At 33.2% G+C, this 19,006-nt stretch overlaps 1 protein-coding gene across 1 annotated transcript; it reads right to left on the bottom strand.

The window, feature by feature from the left end:
• Positions 1–394: 394 nt before the first annotated feature.
• Positions 395–14,356, bottom strand: LOC142235326 (arylsulfatase B-like). The gene is made up of 7 exons (XM_075306581.1): positions 14,243–14,356; positions 11,723–11,882; positions 11,429–11,660; positions 5,886–6,139; positions 5,664–5,821; positions 705–1,452; positions 395–642 (listed from the first exon to the last, which is right to left on the bottom strand). Exons 1-7 carry the CDS (start codon positions 14,354–14,356, stop codon positions 395–397), a joined length of 1,914 nt encoding a protein of 637 aa, XP_075162696.1.
• Positions 14,357–19,006: the final 4,650 nt, after the last annotated feature.

Here is a 19,006-nt window from a genome sequence, read left to right as displayed (position 1 = left end):
TGGATTTTTACGCCAGGGACATTGTAAAGAGTACAATTGGCACTACAAAATACCATAGTTTCAATAATCTCTGACGGCACATCGCCGGGAATGGGCCATAATACCGTAGTACCAGTTTCGGGTAGCGTGTGATGGCTTTCTCGGTCGTCTGATCTCTGACTTTGATCTTATTTCCAGCTAAAAATTAGCTTTAGAAAAAAAATTAAGAAATATAGCGCTTCACTTTTTTGCGTAACATATTAATATTGTATTTGCTAATTCAATTTGCTTAGTTACTAATATTTAGCAATACATTTGTATATTTAAATTATTTCATATAAATAATATCTCTTCCAATATGATCACCCCAAACTTCCTTTTTTCTCTTATATATAAAAATCATAAAATTTAATCTCTACATATCGTATAGTTGAGGGCAAGGTATATAATCGGCATTTAAGGTATTGAGTTGAATCCTTTCAGCAGGGCTCTGATAATCTGCACCTTGCCTGCCCTCGCTGGAGTAATGTTTCCAACAGTATAGAATTACGAATATCGTAATTATGCCCAGTGATGAGAAAATACCAAATAGCAAATAGATCCAAAGTTTAGGAGTTAATAGAATCTTACATGGTGGTGAATGATAATCACACTGAGAAATATCTGAAAAGAAAAAGGTTGCGAATAATATAAACTCGTTTTTTTCTCTTGAGATCATCTCATACAGTCTGTGGGATGATTCTCTAAGAAATTGCTCCATATGCAATTATGTCTTGATGGATCATTTTTCCATACACTACCACCTGTCTTGGGCGCAATAGCTGACAGTTGAAGATTATCCATTCTATTTCGTATATCTCTGAGAATATGAGTCATCTCTGGTTTATTGGCCAAATTATTTTGTTCACAAGGATCCAACAAAATATTGTATAAGCATTCTTGTTTTAAAGGATCACAGGATGGACCCTCTGGGCCACATTCTATTTTCGATTGTAACCTCATGAATTGTATTCTCTCATTTGTTAAGGGCTTCGTATCATATTTCTGTAGAGATTGTGATGCCGAAGATGTTCTAATCACTCCTTCATATTGATATTCTCTGGGATCCGTTACATTGGGATTCCTTTGGGATAGCACTCTGTCATATTGACCATTTATAGTTGTACCCTTAATGTATTTGTAAGGTCCTTTTGTGTAGGACATAATATTCCATATACCATCGGCCATATGAATAATTTCCCGATCTCGATATTGGTTAGAAAATTCATCCGTTCTGTCCTCTGTAACTAAATCAGGCCATAAATTAAGGCCATCTAATTTTAAATTTAATTGAATATTGGCTGCTGCAGCTAATGTGGGTAACCAATCGCCAGCATATACAGTTTGCTGATAGAGAGCACCACGATTGGGCAACAAAGGACTCCATATAACTCCAGGCACACGTATTGCCCCTTCCCAAGGTGAGTGTTTTTGCTGTAATTGAGACTTTCGTTTATAACAAAGTTGCATGAACAGATATCATTATTATAAAATACACGGTTGCCACAGTTTGTAGAATTCTACCAGAAATGGTAGATTTTTTACGGTTTGGTAGATTGGTAGAATACTTGATGTATTGGTAGATTTTTGCAAAAAATTCCTCTCCAAATAAGATATACTTCAATTTTCAATAAAAATAAGATTTGCACAAAATCTTGTACAGAAATAAAATGTTGACAAAATTTTCTATAGAAATAAAATGTCGACAAAATTTTCTATAAAAATAAAATTTTGAAAAAAAACAAAAAATTAAAAAAAAAAACAACTATATATGGCCGTAAGTTCGGCCAGGCCGAATCTTATGTACCCTCCACCATGGATAGCGTAGAAACTTCTACGAAAGACTGTCATCCAGAATCGAATTACTTGGGTTATGGTATCTCAAATCGTTTTCTAAATTGTGAGTTAGTCCATACGTGGTATATATTAGACAAAAAAGGTATGTGCAGGCAAGGCTACAAATAATTACGAATCGATATGGACTTTTGCACGGTACGTAGGGAGCCAGAATTAAAATATGGGGGTTGCTTATATGGGGGCTATATACCTAGTTAGACATGGTTGTTAACGGCCATATATTAGCACAATGTACCAAGAGGCTCCAAAACCAAATCTCGGGATCGGTTTATATGGGGGCTATATATGATTATGAACTGATATGGACCACTTTTGGCATGTTTGTTAAATATCATATATTACCATCACGTACCAAATTTCAACCAGATCGGATGAATTTTGCTTCTCCAAAAGGCACCGGAGGTCAAATCTGGGGATCGGTTTATATGGGGGTTATATATAATTATGGACTGATATGAACCAATTCCTGCATGGTTGTTAGAGACCATATACTAACACCATGTACCAAATTTCAGCCGGATCCGATGAAATTTTCTTCTCTTAGAGGCTCCGCAAGCCAAATCTGGTGATCGGTTTATATGGAAGCTATATATAATTATGAACCGATGTGGACCAATTTTTGCATGGTTATTAGAGACCATATGCTAACACCATGTACCAAATTTCAGCTGGATCGGATGAAATTTGCTTCTCTTAGAGGCTCCGCAAGCCAATTGTGGGGATCGGTTTATATGTGGGCTATATATAATTATTGACCGATGCGGACCAATTTTTGCATGGTTGTTAGAGACCATATACTAACATCATGTACCAAATTTCAGCAGGATCGGATGAAATTTTCTTCTCTTAGAGGCTCCGCAAGCCAAATCTGGGGATCGGTTTATATGGGGGCTATATATAATTATGGACCGATGTGGACCAATCTTTGCATGGTTGTTAGAGACCATATACTAACACCATGTACCAAAGTTCAGCCGGATCGGATTAAATTTGTTTCCCTTAGAGGGTCTGCACGCCAAATTTGGGGGTCCGTTTATATGGGGGCTATAAGTAAAAGTGGACCGATATGGCCCATTTGCAATACCATCCGACCTACATCAATAACAACTACTTGTGCCAAGTTTCAAGTCCATAGCTTGTTTCGGTCGTAAGTTAGTATGATTTCAACAGACGGACGGACGGACATGCCCGGATCGACTCAGAATTTCACCACGACCCAGAATATATATATTGGGGGTCTTAGAGCTCTTTATGGGATCTTAGAGCAATATTTCGATATGTTACAAACGGAATGACAAAGTTAATATACCACCATCCTATGGTGGGGGGTATAAAAAAAAATAAAATTTTGGCAATATTTCTATAGAAATAAAATTATAAAACATTTCATATAAAGTCGGGCGGGCCGACTATATTATACCCTTCACCCCTATGTAGGCCAAAATTTGTGTTACCATCTCAACTACTTCACATTTGGTGGAAGCTGTATATTTAAAGGAGACAATTTTTTTACTTCTACAAAATCTCTAGAATTAAAATTTAAATCGGCTAACGCTATCCAGTTAATTGTAGGAAACTTCCATTGAAAATGGGTCTAAAATGTGTAACAGTCTACCATATTTCCCCAACTCTGGTGTACGTATATATGGGAGCTATATATAATCTGAACGGATTTTGACTAAATTTGACATGCATAGTTAGAATAATAATTCTGCTATCTATGCGGAATTTCACGTAAATGGGAGTATAACATTGGCCCCCCTGGTCATATGAGTGCAAATCGGACGGAAGATATATATGGGAGCCATATCTAAATCTGAACCGTTTTCAACCAAATTTGGCACAATTACCGATACTACTAAACGTACTCCTTGTGCGAAATTTGGAGCAAATCACGGCAAAACCCTGGATTTTGAGGCCAGATATATATGGGAGCTATATCTACATCTGAATTGATTTTGACCATATTTGGCACATACAATAGTATCGTTAACAGTATATATATATATATATATATATATATATATATATATATATATATATATATATATATATATATATATATATATATATATATATATATATATATATATATATATATATATATATATATATATATATATATATATATATATATATATATATATATATATATATATAGATCTATACTAAAGGCTGTGGAAAGATTTATTCGCCCGAATCGAAACATGTACAGTCCAGGCGTGTATAGATTTGTATCTGGCGATTTCTTTTCAATGGCTCTATTAATCATGTTCCTTAATCTAAATCTGTCAATAAAGCTCGATTAATAATTGTAAAATTAGATATAATGTATTTGGACGTTAATTGCCTGTTTCGGTATCAGGCTAACATGAAATAAAATAAAATTTTGAGAAAATTTTCTATAGAAATAAAATGTTGAAAAAAAATTAAAACATTTTTAAAATAACCACAAAAATATGATCGAATACTTAAAAAAAAAAAGATTTTTTTGTTGGTACCAGCGTTACCGTTGAGAATTTTCAAAAAGTGGCAAGCGTTGAAAAAAGTGGCATTCTCTTTTATTAACTTATACAAAAACCTCAATAAATAAATACTTCTTTGAGGTCAAGTTAAAATACTTGAGGTCAAGTTAATAAAAATTAAATAAACTGGAGAACAAATCCTATTATTTTTAGGCGTTTATAAAATAATCAGACCTTTCAATTATATCTTTCGATTTGTTTACGATATCAAAATAATTTATATCACCATTGATTGTTATGTTAAGCAATGCGTATCTAAGAACCTTCTTTTATCAAATTTTTTGTCATTTATGTAAATTCATGATAAAATTTGTCCACAATTATCAGTTAAAATTTTAGAATATTAGCTTTAACTCTAATAATATATGTTTCAGGGATGTTGTCTGAAATAATTTGTGATTTGGTTTTGTGATATGCTACAAAACCAAATCACAAATTATATTTTCTTAGTTTCTTTAATATACAAAGAATTTTTATAGTCCATATCTGTTAAATCACTAATTGCAATATAACTCTTTTACAAAATTTATGCGTATTTGTAATAGAATAATTTTTGTTAAATATTTTAAATAAACAATTCGATTCGCTTTGGAATGTTTTGCTAAATGTATTCATACTTTTGAAAATATAAACAAAAAATTTTATGATAAATCTCGTTGGTATTTGAGAGTGCATTTTGGATTCTTTATATTTTTCTACTTTTTTGGACATTTTTCTTCCATCTTTTCTGTAAACAAGTAATGCTTCACTACTGTCCACTGCTCCAGCATTCAATTACAGGGCTATAGTCTGTGGAATTGGAACAATAAGCCTCAAAATGAGATTGCATTTTTTTACTGAGGATCCATCATCAATTATTCCTTGCGGTCGCAATGCAAACCTGAAACATTTTCACATTTATAATAGACCTGATATTTAACGCCACAATAAATTTGGCATATTCAAAATAAACGTTTACCAAATAAATTCAATCGTAGCTGTTCACCTAATAATAAGAATTAATGGACGAAAGCTGTTTATCGTTGGTGCACAATATTCAATTTTCTGAATAGCACATTTCTTTATGGTGATAACTACCCATAAAATTTAAACTTTTAAAAAAGTGGCACACATTATTGGAAAAGTGGCACAAAATCGTAAAAAGTATCACATTTAGTGGCACAAAAGTGGCAAATTTGCCACTAAAGTGGCACAACGGTAACGCTGGTTGGTACGAGTGGCAACCGTGGTTGGGACTCTTGTTCGACAACTGTAGTACCTTACCCCTTTTAAAGGCCAATTCGATCCTGTATTGCTGAGAAATCCCACAGTTGGAGCTCCATTATCAGAATAAAATATAATTATGGTGTTATTCAATATTTTTGCATCATCCAAAGCTCTAACGATTCTTCCGACACTTTCATCCAGTTTTGAAATCATGGCTTAGAATTAAAAAAAAAAATTAAGAAAACTAAATAAAACTAAATGTTAAACCAATTAATATACCTGCATATATTCTTCTTCTTACATCGGGAATATAAGAAAACTGCTCGATCTCTTCTATAGGAGCTTGTAGGGGATCATCTTCATTGCCTGCATGAGGAGCCAAATGCGATACCATTAAAAACAAAGGCTTATTTACAGGATTATTCATGATAATACGTTCCGCTTTCGAAGTGAATAAATCGGTGACATATTCATCTTCTGAAGTACATTCAATTTCTAGATTTCTACGAAAATCATAGCCAATTGTAGCATTGGTCTGGAAATATAAAGTAGATTCAAGAATAAACTTTAAATAAATTCCGATGGCATAACATAAATTTGATATCATCAGAAATATTCTAATTAAAAATCACACTTGATTTATCATTAATCATTAGCTTTATGGCGAATTAACTGAATTGGAAATATGCTTCATTATTGATTTTCTAGGAAAATTGAGGATGTCTAGGGAAGTTTACAAATAATTAAGAACCGATATGAGCTCATTAGGGATCCAGAGTTGAAATATGGGGATCGCTTTATATGGGGGATATAGACGATATGGACAAATTTTTGTGTGTTTATTGGTTTATTTGGGGGCTATATATAACTATAGACCGACACGGACCAGGTTTGGCATGGTTGTTAGTGGCCATATACTAGCTCAATGCAATAAATTTAAACTGAATCGGATGAATTTTGCTCCTCCAAGAGGCTCCGGAGGTCAATTCTGGAGATCGGTTTATATGGCAACTATATATAATTATGGATGGCTATGGGTACATTTTTGCACAGTTGTTACTAACACCACGTACCAAGTTTCATCTAGATCGGATGAATTTTGTTCCTCCAAGAGGCTTCGGAGGTCATATATGGGGATCGGTTTATATGGGGCTATATAGTTATGAACCGATATGGACATTTTTGCATGGATGTAAAGGGTGATTCTTTTGAGGTTAGGATTTTCATGCATTAGTATTTGACAGATCACGTGGGATTTCAGACATGGTGTCAAAGAGAAAGATGCTCAGTATGCTTTGACATTTCATCATGAATAGACTTACTAACGAGCCACAACGTCGAATTTTCAGTGAATGGGCCCTAGAAAAGTTGGCAGAAAATCCGCTTTTTTATCGACAAATTTTGTTCAGCGATGAGGCTCATTTCTGGTTGAATGGCTACGTAAATAAGCAAAATTGCCGCATTTGGAGTGAAGAGCAACCAGAAGCCGTTCAAGAACTGCCCATGCATCCCGAAAAATGCACTGTTTGGTGTGGTTTGTACGCTGGTGGAATCATTGGACCGTATTTTTTCAAAGATGCTGTTGGACGCAACGTTACGGTGAATGGCGATCGCTATCGTTCGATGCTAACAAACTTTTTGTTGCCAAAAATGGAAGAACTGAACTTGGTTGACATGTGGTTTCAACAAGATGGCGCTACATGCCACACAGCTCGCGATTCTATGGCCGTTTTGAGGGAAAACTTCGGAGAACAATTCATCTCAAGAAATGGACCGGTAAGTTGGCCACCAAGATCATGCGATTTGACGCCTTTAGACTATTTTTTGTGGGGCTACGTCAAGTCTAAAGTCTACAGAAATAAGCCAGCAACTATTCCAGCTTTGGAAGACAACATTTCCGAAGAAATTCGGGCTATTCCGGCCGAAATGCTCGAAAAAGTTGCTCAAAATTGGACTTTCCGAATGGACCACCTAAGACGCAGCCGCGGTCAACATTTAAATGAAATTATCTTCAAAAAGTAAATGTCATGGACCAATCTAACGTTTCAAATAAAGAACCGATGAGATTTTGCAAATTTTATGCGTTTTTTTTTTAAAAAGAAGTTATCAAGCTCTTAACAAATCACCCTTTACCATATTTCAACCGGATCGGATGAAAGTTTCTCCTCCAAGAGGCTGCGCAAGCCAAATCTGAGGATTCGTTTATATGGGGGCGGTACGTAAAAGAGGGCCGATATGGCTAATTTGCAATACCATCTGACCTACATTAATAACAACTACTTGTGCCAAGTTTCAAGTCGATAGCTTGTTTCGTTCGAAAGTTACATCGTCTCAGAACATCGGACATCGTTAGATCGACTCAAAATTTCACCGCGACCCAGAATATATATATATACTTTATGGGGTCTTAGACCAATATTTCTATGTGTTACAAACGGATTGACAAAGTAATGTAACCCCATCCTAGGTTAGGTTAGGTGACAGCCCGATGTATCAGGCTCACATAGACTATTCAGTCCATTGTGATACCACATTGGTGAACTTCTCTCTTATCACTGAGTGCTGCCCGATTCCATGTTAAGCTCAATGACAAGGGACCGCCTTGTTTATAGCCGAGTCGGAACGGCGTTCCACATTGCAGTGAAACCACTTAGAGAAGCTCTTAAATCCTCAGAAATTTCACCAGCATTACTGGGGTGGGATAATCCACCGCTGAAAAACTTATTGGTGTTCGGTCGAAGCAGGAATCGAACCCACGACCTTGTGTATGCAAGGCGGGCATGCTAACCATTGCACCACGGTTGCTCCTCACCCTACGGTAAAGGGTATAAAAATAAGATTAAGGGATTGTAGTTATATGCGAAGATGATGCACAGTGGTGGTGAAAAAAGTTTTAATTTGGGAAGAATTATTTTCGTATGTAATTTCCATAAGATGTTAGCATATAAGACCCAAAATGAATAATTTTCCCCCCGCCGGAGCTATGCTAAAGGCAATGGAAATTCGAATTATGATGAATTACCATGACACAAGAGTATATTTAAGCTTGTGTAGATTGATATCTGCCATTTTCTTTTCAATAACTGGATAGTATCAATTCCCTTCACCTTCCTGTCCAATAAGCTCGAATAAATATTGCAATAAAACGTTTTTGTAATTGGCAAATATGGGGGTTAGCGTTACCGTTGACAATTACTAAAAAGTAGTACAAAAAGTTTCACTTGCAATATAAGTTGGCACAATAGTTTTTAATAATTGACTCTCGTTTTTACAAAGTACTATAACCCATTAAATATATTGTATAGGTTTTTTTTTTGTACAAAGTCGGATTTTTTCAATTAAGATCTAAATCAACTCAACAATCATTTTACCTCTATTTCATCCAAAATCAATCTTTGAAATTAACAGTTTATGGGATAACCCGGTTTACCAAATACAAAAAAATTTATTTGCATATTTTCTGGCGTCAAAATTGTTCGCTTGATAACACAATGGTTTGAGAAGGAAAGAGTGCTCAAATTTCAGCATTGGACGCTTTACTTCAATTTCATGTTAATGCATCGATCACACCCGTAATTTTAAAGGGATCCAGGACAAACATTTACGAAAATTATTCCACTAAAAAAGGTATTAATTCAAAGTGGCATAAGATGGCTAAAAGGTGGCATACAAATTCAAAATAACGAAACAAATTCAAAATAACCCTCGAACGAGCTCCAGAGAAGGCGAAGGCTATATGTTATATTCAAGTCCGAACGGCTTGCCAATTTGTGTGTGAAAACTCTTAAGGAACTTTCGAAATACCAGCATTATTCAGAGAGAAGATAAATCTGTCATGAAATGTTTTTGTGTTGTAGCAAAATTGAAACGTTGAAAATTAACGAATTAAGAAACAATACGCATTGAGTATATTTTTCTTTTCTACGAAATTGTGTAGTAGATTTACACCAACCCAACGATCATCTTATCTCTATTTCATCGAAAATCAATCATGGGATAACCCGGTTTACCTATTATAGAAAATTGTCTTTGCATAATTTCAGACGTCACAACTGTCCGCTGATAACACAATGGTTTGAGTAGGAAAAAGTGCTCAAATAACAGGTTGGCTAATAAGTCCCTGGTCCAACAAAGAAAAACACATTTTTTTTGTCAAAATTCGTTTTTAATATTCAACATAGTTCCCTTCAAGAGCGATACAACGATTATACCGACCCTCCAATATTTTGATACCATTTTGGTAGTACTCCTTCGGTTTTGCCTCAAAATAGGCCTCAATTTCGGCGATCACCTCCTCATTGCAGCCAAATTTTTTCTCTGCGAGCATCCTTTTGAGGTCTGAGAACAAGAAAAAGTTGCTGGGGGCCAGATCTGGAGAATACGGTGAGTGGGGAAGCAATTCAAAGCCCAATTCATGAATTTTTGCCATCGTTCTCAATGACTTGTGTCACGGTGCGTTGTCTTGGTGGAACAACACTTTTTTCTTCTTCTTATGGGGCCGTTTTGCCGCGATTTCGACCTTCAAACGCTCCAATAACACCATATAATAGTCACTGTTGATGGTTTTTCCTTTCTCAAGATACTCGATAAAAATTATTCCATGTGTATCCCAAAAACAGAGGCCATTACTTTGCCAGCGGACTTTTGAGTCTTTCCACGCTTCGGAGACGGTTCAACGGTCGCTGTCCACTCAGCCGACTGTCGATTGGACTCAGGAGTGTAGTGATGGAGCCATGTTTCATCCATTGTCACATATCGACGGAAAAACTCGGGTGTATTACGAGTTAACAGCTGCAAACACCGCTCAGAATCATCAACACGTTGCTGTTTTTTCAAATGTGAGCTCGCGCGGCACCCATTTTGCACAGAGCTTCCGCATATCCAAATATTGATGAATGATGTGACCAACACGTTCCTTTGATATCTTAAAGGCCTCTGCTATCTCGATCAACTTCATTTTACGGTCATTCAAAATCATTTTGTGGATTTTTTTGATGTTTTCGTCGGTAACCACCTCTATCGGGCGTCCCCTGCGTTCACCGTCCTCCGTGCTCATTTCACCACGCTTGAATTTTGCATACCAATCAATTATTGTTGATTTTCCTGGGGCAGAGTCCGAAAATTCCTTATCAAGCCAAGATTTTGCTTCCACCGTATTTTTTCCCTACATTTATTTTATCAAAACACGAAATTCCCTTTTTCCATTTTTTTTCACAATAACAAAAGTTGCTTCACAAAAGACGCTCTATCTCACAAACTAATTGACTTACAGACGTCAAATTTTGACACGAATCATTTGAAGGTTGGTACAATATAAAAATAATATGCATTTAATACTAGCGACGCCATCTAGGTGTCAGACGGGGGAATTATCAGCCAACCTGTTAGTAGTATTGGACGCATTAGTTCGATTAGCATAAGGCACCGACCACAGCCGTAATTTTAAAGGGATCCGGGATCACAATTTATGAAAACTATTGCACTAATAAGGAATTAATCAAAAAATGGTACAACATTACAAAAGGGTTGCACAAAAAGCACAGCATTTAATGGCACAAAAGTGTCAGCGCTTACAAAAATTGGCACAACACAGGCTGACATGCTAACCATTGCACCATAATGACTCTCCAAAGGCCACTGAAACGGTGGTTATGCGACTCAAAAGCCACATAGATTGATAGGCCTAACATCATTGCTGCTGGAAAAGTACTGAAAGTGTCGTATTATTTAAAAAACTCCCAATTTCCGACAAGTCCTACATAACGTGCTATACAAATCTGAATAGGTAGGTAACAACCTTACTCTCTCTCTCTCATATTTATCTTACCGGCATTTTACATCTCTTCCTGTAATAGTCTATATAAGCACCCCAATATCCATAGTGATAATCAAAACCACGATAAGTTGGTGTAAACTCACGACGACCCATACCCAAATGCCATTTTCCAACTAAATTTGTAGAATAGCCATGCTTCTGAAATATCTGAGCCATGGTAGTTTGATTATCTAGAATGCTCCATGGTTCCTCGTTAACAATAACATAGTGTTGTGAACCTGCAAAATTTTACGAGTTATACGAGAATTACTAAAGAAGACCAAATTATGCACCATCATACCTGTGTGTATTGGATATAAACCGGTAAGTAAAGTAGCCCTCGATGGTGTACATAAGGGTGGTGTGTACATACGATTTAAAATTTGTCCATGATATGCCAAGGCATCGATATTAGGTGTTAAGAATTCATGGCCTCCGCGAAAGCTAACATCATCGAAACCCTATGGGATAGAAGGATAAGAAGATAAAGAAATTTCAAAAGAAGAGACAATAATATTTTTTTTTATAGAATTTTCTTTTCAAATGAAACCTGTTTCAAATCAAATGAAACTTTTTCAAATCAAATGAAACCTTTTTCATTTAAAATGAAACTTCTTCAAATCAAATGATTTAGAGAACCACAGATTCAAATGATGTGTTTCTAATTAAGGGATTTATAATTAGCTGACAAAATTATAATTTAATGAATTGTCACATAAATATACATTTTTATACCCTTCACCACTACTGTGGTACAGGGTATAATAAGTTTGTGCATTTATATGTAACGCCAAGAAATAATTGTCATAGACCCATCTTTTAGTATACCGATCGGCTTAGAATTAAATTTTGAGTCGATTTAGCGATGTCCGTCTGTCTGTCTGTGCACAAAGTACAGGTCGCAGTTTAAGTCCGATCGTCCTAAAATTTGACATAACGTCTTTCTTCGGGTAGAAGACAATCGCTATTGATTTTGGAAAAAATCGGTTCAGATTTAGATATAGCTGCCATATATAGTTATCACCGATTTGATCATAATTCACGTATTTATGAACCGACGTTCTTCAAATTTTGTACGTCTGAATGTTTTGTCAGTCCCGTAAAAACTGCCAAATATCAGCTAAATCGGTTCAGATTTATATATAGCTCCCATATATATCTTTCGTCCGATTTGGACTTATATGGCCCCAAAAGCGAGAGTTTTGCCCTGATTTGCTTCAAATTGTGCACAACGAGTACGTTTAATGGTATCGTTAATTGTGCCAAATTTAGTTGAAATCGGTTCAGATTTAGATATAGCTCCCATATATATCTTTCGTCCGATTTGGATTTATATGGCCTCAAAAGCCAGAGTTTTGACTTGATTTGATTAAAATTTTGTACAAGGAGTATGTTTAATAGTATCGTTAATTGTGCCAAATTTAATTGAAATCGGTCCAGATTTAGATATAGCTCCCATATATATCTTTCGACCGATTTGGACTTATATGGCCAAAAGCCAGAGTTTTGCCCTGATTTGCTTCAAATTGTGTGTGCTTAATTTGGTTAAAATCGGTTCCGATTTAGATATAGCTCCCATATATATCTTTCGTCCGATTTGAACTTATATGGCCTCAAAAGCCAGAGTTTTGCGATGATTTGGTTCAAATTTTGCACAAGGAGTACGTTTAATAGTATCGGTAGGTGTACCAAATTTGGTTGAAATCGGTTCAGATTTAGATATAGCTCCCATATATATCTTTCGCCCGATTTGGACTTATATGGTCTCAAAAGCCATGGCTTGCTTCAACTTTTGCACAAGGAGTACGGAAATCGGTTCAGATTTAGATATAGCTCCCATATATATCTTTCGCCCGATTTACACTCAAATGACTACGGGGGCCAGAGTTATACTCCCATTTACGTGAAATTTTGCAGAGATAGCAGAATTATTATTCTAACTATGCACGTCAAATTTAGTCGAAATCGGTTCAGATTATATATAGCTCCCATATATATGTACACCACAGTTGGGAAAATAATGTAGACTATTTCATATTTTAGACCCATTTTCAATGGGTATATATATTTAATATCATATTTAAGTGTGTCAAGTTTGATCTAATTTGGTTCAGAATTAGATAAAGCCTCCATATATTCGTTCTTCCGGTTTATACAAATATGGCCAAATTCCCACACTTTACACAATATTCTGTGATGATTTCCCCATATCTTAGTCATATCCTATACACTGTAATGCCAGACTTTCCACAGGACGGTTGAGTTTTAAATAAGGCTCCAAGTCGCCTGACTTGACCAAATAATATATCACAACCCACACTTGACCGCATATCTTGGCAAGATCTAATCAATATCCTTGTAAAATTGTCACTGCTGAGTAGCAAAAATTGTAAATGTTACTCAAATTGTCCAATATCTCGAATACATAAGTATCGCCTGGTATATCATAAATGCTCTTTTGTACAATTGCATTAAAATTTCTCTCGCTTCATATTTCCCATATTCGTTTTTATTAATATTATGTCTCATTCCAGGGCGTTAGCCGATTTCAATTTTAATTCTAGAGATTTTGTAGAAGTACAAAAAATTGTCTCCATTATAAGTATTTGTATCTGGAAATGCAGACCTTTAGATAGGCCTCCCAGCAAATTTGAAGTAGTTGAGATGGTAACACAAATGTTGGTCTACAAGTTGGTGAAGGGTATAATATAGTCGGCCCCGCCCGGCTTTAGACTTTACTTACTTGTTTTTTTTTTGTTTTATTTCTCATATTTCAAAGTTAAGCAATTGATAAACTCACTTCAATTTATTTTAAACCTACCATATCATCGGCCACGATGATAACAATATTAGGTGGAACAAACTCCTTAGCGAATATGTGTAGCCAAAACCAGGAGAAACAAAAATAATTTAACTTTAAAAAAATTCCGCGCATAATCAACGTCTTAAACTGAATGTAGATAATCAACTGAAAAATTTCTAAAGTTCATGTTTTGGTTATTTTTGACAAATTAAAATAATATTTTTATAGGAAGGTATTAGCCAAGCAGTAATTTTAACTGACATATTACCAAAGGTTCTTTTCAAGCACCAATTTAAATGCCACATATATGGGTACTTAATATTAAAAAAAAATCGTTTATATGACCGAAAGTTTGGTCAGGCCGAATTTTCAATACCCACCACCATGGATAAAACATAATAGTCTGCGTTGAAAACTACTCGTCATAGCGAGTTACTTGAGAATATATACATACAAGAACAAAAATACTTTCCTCAGGAAGTTTAATTTTAGACAAATGAAATTCGCCTTTGTTACAAAGTAATTTCTTAAAGACCGAAAAACCCCAAATTTTTAGGCCAAGCAATAGGTTATGATAGGTAACCTGACCTAACTTTTGTTAAAAAGAATTTCCTTTAAGCATTTATGAGAAGCGATGCAAAGATTCTCTTTGATCAAAAAATCAAGTCAGGGGTCTGGTTTATATGGGATATATCATAATCAAATTACCAATCGATAGCTTCATTATTGAAGACTTTCACAGAAAAAAAGTCTGTTGTAAAAATGATGCTAAAATGAACTAAGATTTATTGCAAAAATTTTATTTTATTTTAGTTTATTTTTAAAATTTTGTAAGAACTTTACACCAGCCCAACGATTTTTTCATTATTCTATGTATGTCTCAAAAATTTTATGAACTAAATGACAGTAAAATTTCAATGACTTATAAATTAGTTCAATTCTAACTAAAACAGACGAAGTTTTTCGTACACTTCTCAAAAATAGTAATAGTAAGAAGAACTACAGCGTTGTTAAAATGGGAATAATTTAACGCTTAAATTTTTTCTTTATTTTTAGTTAAGTTTTTTCTTTTCGAGAAAAATGAATTTCATAAATAGTAATTAAGAATCCAAAAATGTTGGAAAATTTTAAAGAATTTGAAATTTTGGAATACAATTTAGTTCAATTTTCGCACAAGATAGTTCATTTTTCCCATAATGTAGTTTACTTTTTTTTCGGTGTTACTTTGATTATAATAGTCAGGCGGATATCGTTAAATCGTCTCAGAATTTCACCTTGATCAAGAATATATATTCTTTATACTGACGAAAATCGAAATTTCGATGTTTTACAAATCGAATGATAAACTAAATCTACCTCCATCACCATCCTATAGAGGTGGGTATAAAAATAAATATAACTCAAATTAATGGGGGTACATTGAAATCTAGATAATGTTTTGAAAACCTTTAAACAGTGTAACTGAAGGCGTATATTATGGGGGATACATTTGAGGAAACATATACGTAATTAACATATATTAAATATTTGTATGTGATTAATTTCCTTTCTGCTGACTTTTGATTTAAAAGTCGTCCGAGTATTTCAAGAGTAATTTCAACAAAAATGGTGCCTAAAAGTATGCAATGATTTATTAATAAATATAATATATATATGTCTGGCTCGATTTGCATGAGTGCGATTTGTTTGAGTTCGAAAACCCACACTGAAAAAAAGCATGCCCGGTTCTAAAGATTTTGTCTTTACCCTAATGATTTTGGTATTGATTCCGAGCCGAAGAAGCGGGGTATTCAAGTAAGGATACTTTTAACACGCAATTCTCTTTTACATTTGGGTTTTGTGTACTTGATTCTGGCAAGCAAATTTTAATTTTTCGTTTTTTCTAATTGTTTTCTTCATATGCTATCAAAATCATTTGCAAATGTGTTAATAACAACATAAATTTTCAAATTCAGACTCGACTTCCAGTAGAAATTATGCTATGTTTCAAGTAAAACAAGTATATACGGCCGTAAGTTCGACCAGGCCGAATCTTATGTACCCTCCACCATGGATTGCGTAGAAACTTCTACTACCGACTGTCATCGACAATCGAATTACTTGGGTTGCGGCTACATTTGCCGATGGCAAGGTATCTTAAAACTTCTTAACACCGTCTTCTAAATTGTACACTGAAAAAAATATTGTCGTGAGGTCAAAGATTTCATGTCTTTAAAATACGAATGCAAATTTTGCTTAGCATAGAAGACGCATTTCTTTAGTATAAAGTTTTTTTCCTCGACCAAAGGTCGATAAACTTTTCAATAAAGTGGTATTGACCTTATAATTAAGTGATTTGATTTAAAAATGGATATCATAACATGAAAGAAAAAATGTTAGGGCTAAGGTCAACTTGACTTTAATAATTTAGAAAAAATCTTTAAATTTAATGAAATTGTCTTTAAATTTGTTGTCTTTTTGCATCTTGACTACAAAGCAAAAAATCGTTCAAATATAGGACATGTTTTTCAACACTTTATTTTAAAGACGTTTTTTACTTGAAACACAGTATAATTTCTTCTAGAAGTCGAGTCTTAATTTGGAAAATTAAGTCGTCGTTAACTTGTTTTTAAAGGATTTTGATATCATATGAAGAAAAAAAGCTGAAAATGTGAAAAATTAAAATTTGCTTCCTAGAAGCAAGTACACAAAACCCGATTTTAAAAGAGAATTGTGTCTTAAAAGTATCCTTACTTGTATTCTCCGCTTCTTTGGCTCGGAATCAATACCAAATTTTTTAAGATAAAGACAAAACCTTTGGAACCGGGTATGCTTTTTTTTCAGTGTAACTTAGTCCATACGGGCTATATATTAAACAAAAAAGGCCAATCAAATACGTATATAATTCAGTTTGACAAAATTTTCTATAGAAATAAAATTTTGACAAAATTTTCTATAGAAATAAAATTTTGACAAAATTGTCTATGGAAATAAAATTTTGTCAAAATTTTCTATAGAAATAAAATTTTGATAAAAATTTCTATAGCAATAAATTTTGACAAAATTTTCCGTAGAAATAAAAATTTGACAAAAATTTCTACAGAAATAAAATTTTGACAAAATTTTCTATAGAAATAAAATTTTGACAAAATTTTCTATAGAAATAAAATTTTGAAAAAATTTTCTATAGAAATAAAATTTTGACAAAATTTTCTATAGAAATAAAATTTTGACAAAATTTTCTATAGAAATAAAATTTTGACAAAATTTTCTATAGAAATAAAATGTTGACAAAATTTTCTATAGAAATAAAATTTTGACAACATTTTCTATAGAAATATAAATTTGACAAAATTTTCTATAGAAATAAAATTTTGACAAAATTTTCTATAGAAATAAAAATTTGAAAAAAATTTCTATAGAAATAAAAATTTGACAAAAATTTCTATAGAAATAAAATTTTGACAAAATTTTCTATAGAAATAAAATTTTGACAAAATTTTCTATAGAAATAAAATTTTGACAAAATTTTCTATAGAAATAAAATTTTGAAAAAATTTTCTATAGAAATAAAATTTTGACAAAATTTTCTATAGAAATAAAATTTTGACAAAATTTTCTATACAAATAAAATTTTGAAAAAATTTTCTATAGAAATAAAATTTTGACAAAATTTTCTATAGAAATAAAATTTTGACAAAATTTTCTATAGAAATAAAATTTAGCCAAAATTTTCTATAGAAATAAAATTTTGTCAAAATTTTCTATAGACATAAGGTTTTGACAAAATTTTCTATAGAAATAAAGTTTTGACAAAATTTTCTATAGAAATAAAATTTTGACAAAATTTTCTATAGAAATAAAATTTTGACAAAATTTTCTATAGAAATAAAATTTTGACAAATTTTTCTATAGAAATAAAATGTTGACAAAATTTTCTATAGAAATAAAATTTTGACAATATTTTCTATAAAAATAAAGTTTTAACAAAATTTTCTATAGAAATAAAATTTTGACAAAATTTTCTATAGAAATAAAGTTTTGACAAAATTTTCTATAGAAATAAAATTTTGACAAAATTTTCTATAGAAATAAAATTTTCATTCATTTTGTTTTGTTATTGTTGGTTTTGTTCTTTAAGCATTGTTGTTGTTTTTTTATTTCAGCTTAAAACCATGCATTGACTAAACTACAAGTGTAGCTAAACCAACAGAGGAAAAGAATGTTTGTACATGCAAAAATTGGTCCATATCGGTTCATAATTATATATTGCCCCCATATAAACCGATCCCCAGATTTGACCTCCGGAGCCTCTTGAAGGTGCAAAATTCATCCGATCCGGTTGAAATTTGGTACATTTCGCAAGTGTATGGCCGATAACAGCCATGCCAAAATTGGTCCGTATCGATCTATATTATATATAGCCCCCCAAATAAACCGACCCCCAATCACAGAAAAATCACGATTGCCACTCGAGCCAAAAATAATCTACAAAAATATTTTCTTTCATGTTATTATACCCATTTTTAAGTCGAATCACTTTATTATATAGGACAGAACGACTTCATTGTAAAGTTTATCAACGTTTGGATAAGGAAAAAGACTTTATATCAGAGAAATGCGCATTTGATTTTAAGGACATGAAATCTTTGGGCTCACGACAATATTTTTTTTTTAGTGCTAAGTTATCGATTAACGAAATGCGAAACATTTTCATATGAAAAATTAAATTTTGCTTGGATCCCTGTCTTTTAATGTCCATGCAAAGTCTTTCTTTTAATATTTCTGTAATTGTTAATATTT

The sequence above is a fragment of the Haematobia irritans genome, chromosome 4, assembly GCF_050003625.1.
Source record: "Haematobia irritans isolate KBUSLIRL chromosome 4, ASM5000362v1, whole genome shotgun sequence".
NCBI lineage: Eukaryota > Metazoa > Arthropoda > Insecta > Diptera > Muscidae > Haematobia > Haematobia irritans.
Note: the sequence above shows the minus strand (reverse complement) of the source record. Positions and strands in the feature narration are given on the sequence as shown.